The following is a 2,261-nucleotide window of genomic DNA, read 5'->3' as shown; positions in this document are numbered from 1 at the left end:
TCTCAAAAAACCAAAAAAAAAAAAAAAAATCGCACATATTTGTGGGATACCACATGATTTTGGGGGGGTACCAGGGATTGAACTTGGGACCTTGCATCTGCAAGGCAGGCAGCAGCACTGCACTAAATCCCTGGCCCTCGTGTGATGTTTAATACATGCATATATTGTATAATGTTCAAATCAGAGTAATTATCTCTAGCTCCTTAAGCATATATCATTTCTTCATGGTAAAAATATTCAAAATCTTATCTGCTGGCTTTTATAAAACATACACTACAGTATTATTATCTGTAGTCACCCTACTGTGCTATTGTACAATACTGTATATTGCATAGTACCCTAGGCATATTTCTTCTATCCAGCTCTAACTTGACTATTGACCTCTCCCAGAATGGGTTCTGGGCAGGGTGGGAAGCTGGAGATCCAGCACTGTCCCCCAACAGCAGAGCAGCTCAACTCTGCTTTGCTGCATTTAGTATATGTCCTCAGGAGGTCACACGTAAAGAAACAACCCTTTGCCTAAAAGCAACACAAAAACCAGAAATCTTGCCCAACCCCTCTCTGGATACAGGAACCACCTTGTAAGATTCTTGGAGCACAAGAGCTGGGCTCTGGGCTAGATGCTGGGGACACAGGTCAGCTGGACGTGGCTTCTGCTGTTGACGAGCTGCATACCCCAGGGCCCAGGTACTCATGGCCACTTGGCAGGCTGTTCCATTGCCAGACCATCTGGAGTGCTACTGTCATCTTTCTATGTAATTTCATGCCCTCTGGTCCCTAACTACTTCCTAAAACTACGGCTCACCCAGCCCAGTGTGCTCACCCATAGGAAGTAGGAAGTCAGGCTCCGGCCCACCCAGTCCATGATGTTGAAGAGCAGAAAGCAGCAGATAGGGTTGAAGAACTGACCTGATGGGACAGACAGGGATGGCGATTCACCTGGCCCCTGACTCCCCTCTTCCCTCTATCCCCTTTGCTTCCCCTCTCCTTTTCAGCATCCCAACACTCACTCCACTTCCCCGGGCCGGTGGAGCTGGTCACCATGGCTGTGATGGCAGGGAAGACCGACAGGGTGACTGTGAAGACCAACACAAGGCACAGCGCCATCAGCCAGATCTGGGAGCCGGAGGCAGGGGTGTGAGCAGGCAGGGCAGCCCTGGGCCCAGTACATAGCCGACCCTCTCTGCCCCCCACTGGCAGGACATTTGGGCCTGGCCAGCTGAGTCCCTGACCTACCCTGACCCTGTGACCTTGGAGTGGACAAGAGAGTACTAAGGCATCGTTCTAATCTAAGAATCTGGTGAAGGCTGGAGAGGGTGTCCTTCCCTTCCTCCCAGGGATGGTGGTTGGGAGCTATGTCCCAGCCGAACCTTCTGGAAGACAATGAAGACTGAAGGTTTTTCTGGCTTTTGAGGCTCATCTAGTTCAGGCTCTGGCTCCTTTTCAAGGTCAAGATCCAGAGTCAGGGCTGCTTTCTGGGGGCTGTTGGGAATCCCGTTCTTCTCATCTGGAGAAAGAGGGAAAGGTAATGTCATGCCCGTGATCCAGGTTTCCTCACAGCCAGGCCCAAAGAAGGGAGAATCCCAGCAATTAAAACAAGTGAACTTCCTCTAGCCCAGGTGCATGTGAAAGGAATTCTTGAGTGCATTATACCATCTATTAAGCACGTGCATGTGCCAGGGAACAAAATAAGCATTTTTGTTTTGTTTTGAGACAGTGTCTCACTATGTAGTTCAGGCTGCCCTCAGACTTACTATGTAGCCCAGACTGGGCTTGGATTCACTATGATCCTCCTGCCTCAGCCTCCCAAGTGCTAAGATGACAGGCATGTGCCAGCATGCCCAGCAAGATAAGCTTTTTTTTTTTTTTTTTTTGGTACTGGGGATCAAGCTCAGGACCTTGTGCTTTTGAGGCAGGCGGCAGCTAAATCCCTGGCCCCAAGATAAGCATTTTTAACATGTTCTCTCACTGCCGTTGCTTTGTAAGTGAAACTGAGGCTAGCTGGGGGTGGTGGCTGTAATTTTAGCATTCAGGAGGCTGAGGTAGGAGGATTGCCATGAGTTTGAGGATAGCCTGGGCTACATAGCAAGTTCAAGGCCAGCTTGGACTACATAGTGAGACCCTGCCTCAAAAAAAGATAAAAACTTAAAAACAGGGCTGGGAATTTAGCTCAGTGGTTCTTTCGCCTGCCTTGAAAGTGCAAGGTCCTGAGTTCGATTCTTGGTACCAAAAAAACAAGTAAAACTGAGGCTAGAAGTGTT

The 2,261-nt window shown here is 49.0% G+C and overlaps 1 protein-coding gene across 1 annotated transcript in view; it reads right to left on the bottom strand.

Moving 5' to 3' along the window:
* The window catches only part of Slc29a2 (solute carrier family 29 member 2), a 9,775-nt gene that overhangs the window by 2,677 nt on the left and 4,837 nt on the right, over positions 1 to 2,261 (bottom strand). The window contains exons 8-10 of the mRNA XM_010636170.3: positions 1,371 to 1,507; positions 1,011 to 1,116; positions 824 to 909 (exon numbers count right to left, since the gene is read on the bottom strand). Coding sequence (XP_010634472.1) covers positions 824 to 909; positions 1,011 to 1,116; positions 1,371 to 1,507 — 329 coding nt within the window. The remainder of the gene's footprint in view (positions 1 to 823; positions 910 to 1,010; positions 1,117 to 1,370; positions 1,508 to 2,261) is intronic.

Source organism: Fukomys damarensis, unplaced genomic scaffold (genome assembly GCF_012274545.1).
Source record: "Fukomys damarensis isolate Sample0158 unplaced genomic scaffold, DMR_v1.0_HiC HiC_scaffold_27, whole genome shotgun sequence".
In the NCBI taxonomy this organism is placed as follows: Eukaryota; Metazoa; Chordata; class Mammalia; order Rodentia; family Bathyergidae; genus Fukomys; species Fukomys damarensis.
Note: the sequence above shows the minus strand (reverse complement) of the source record. Positions and strands in the feature narration are given on the sequence as shown.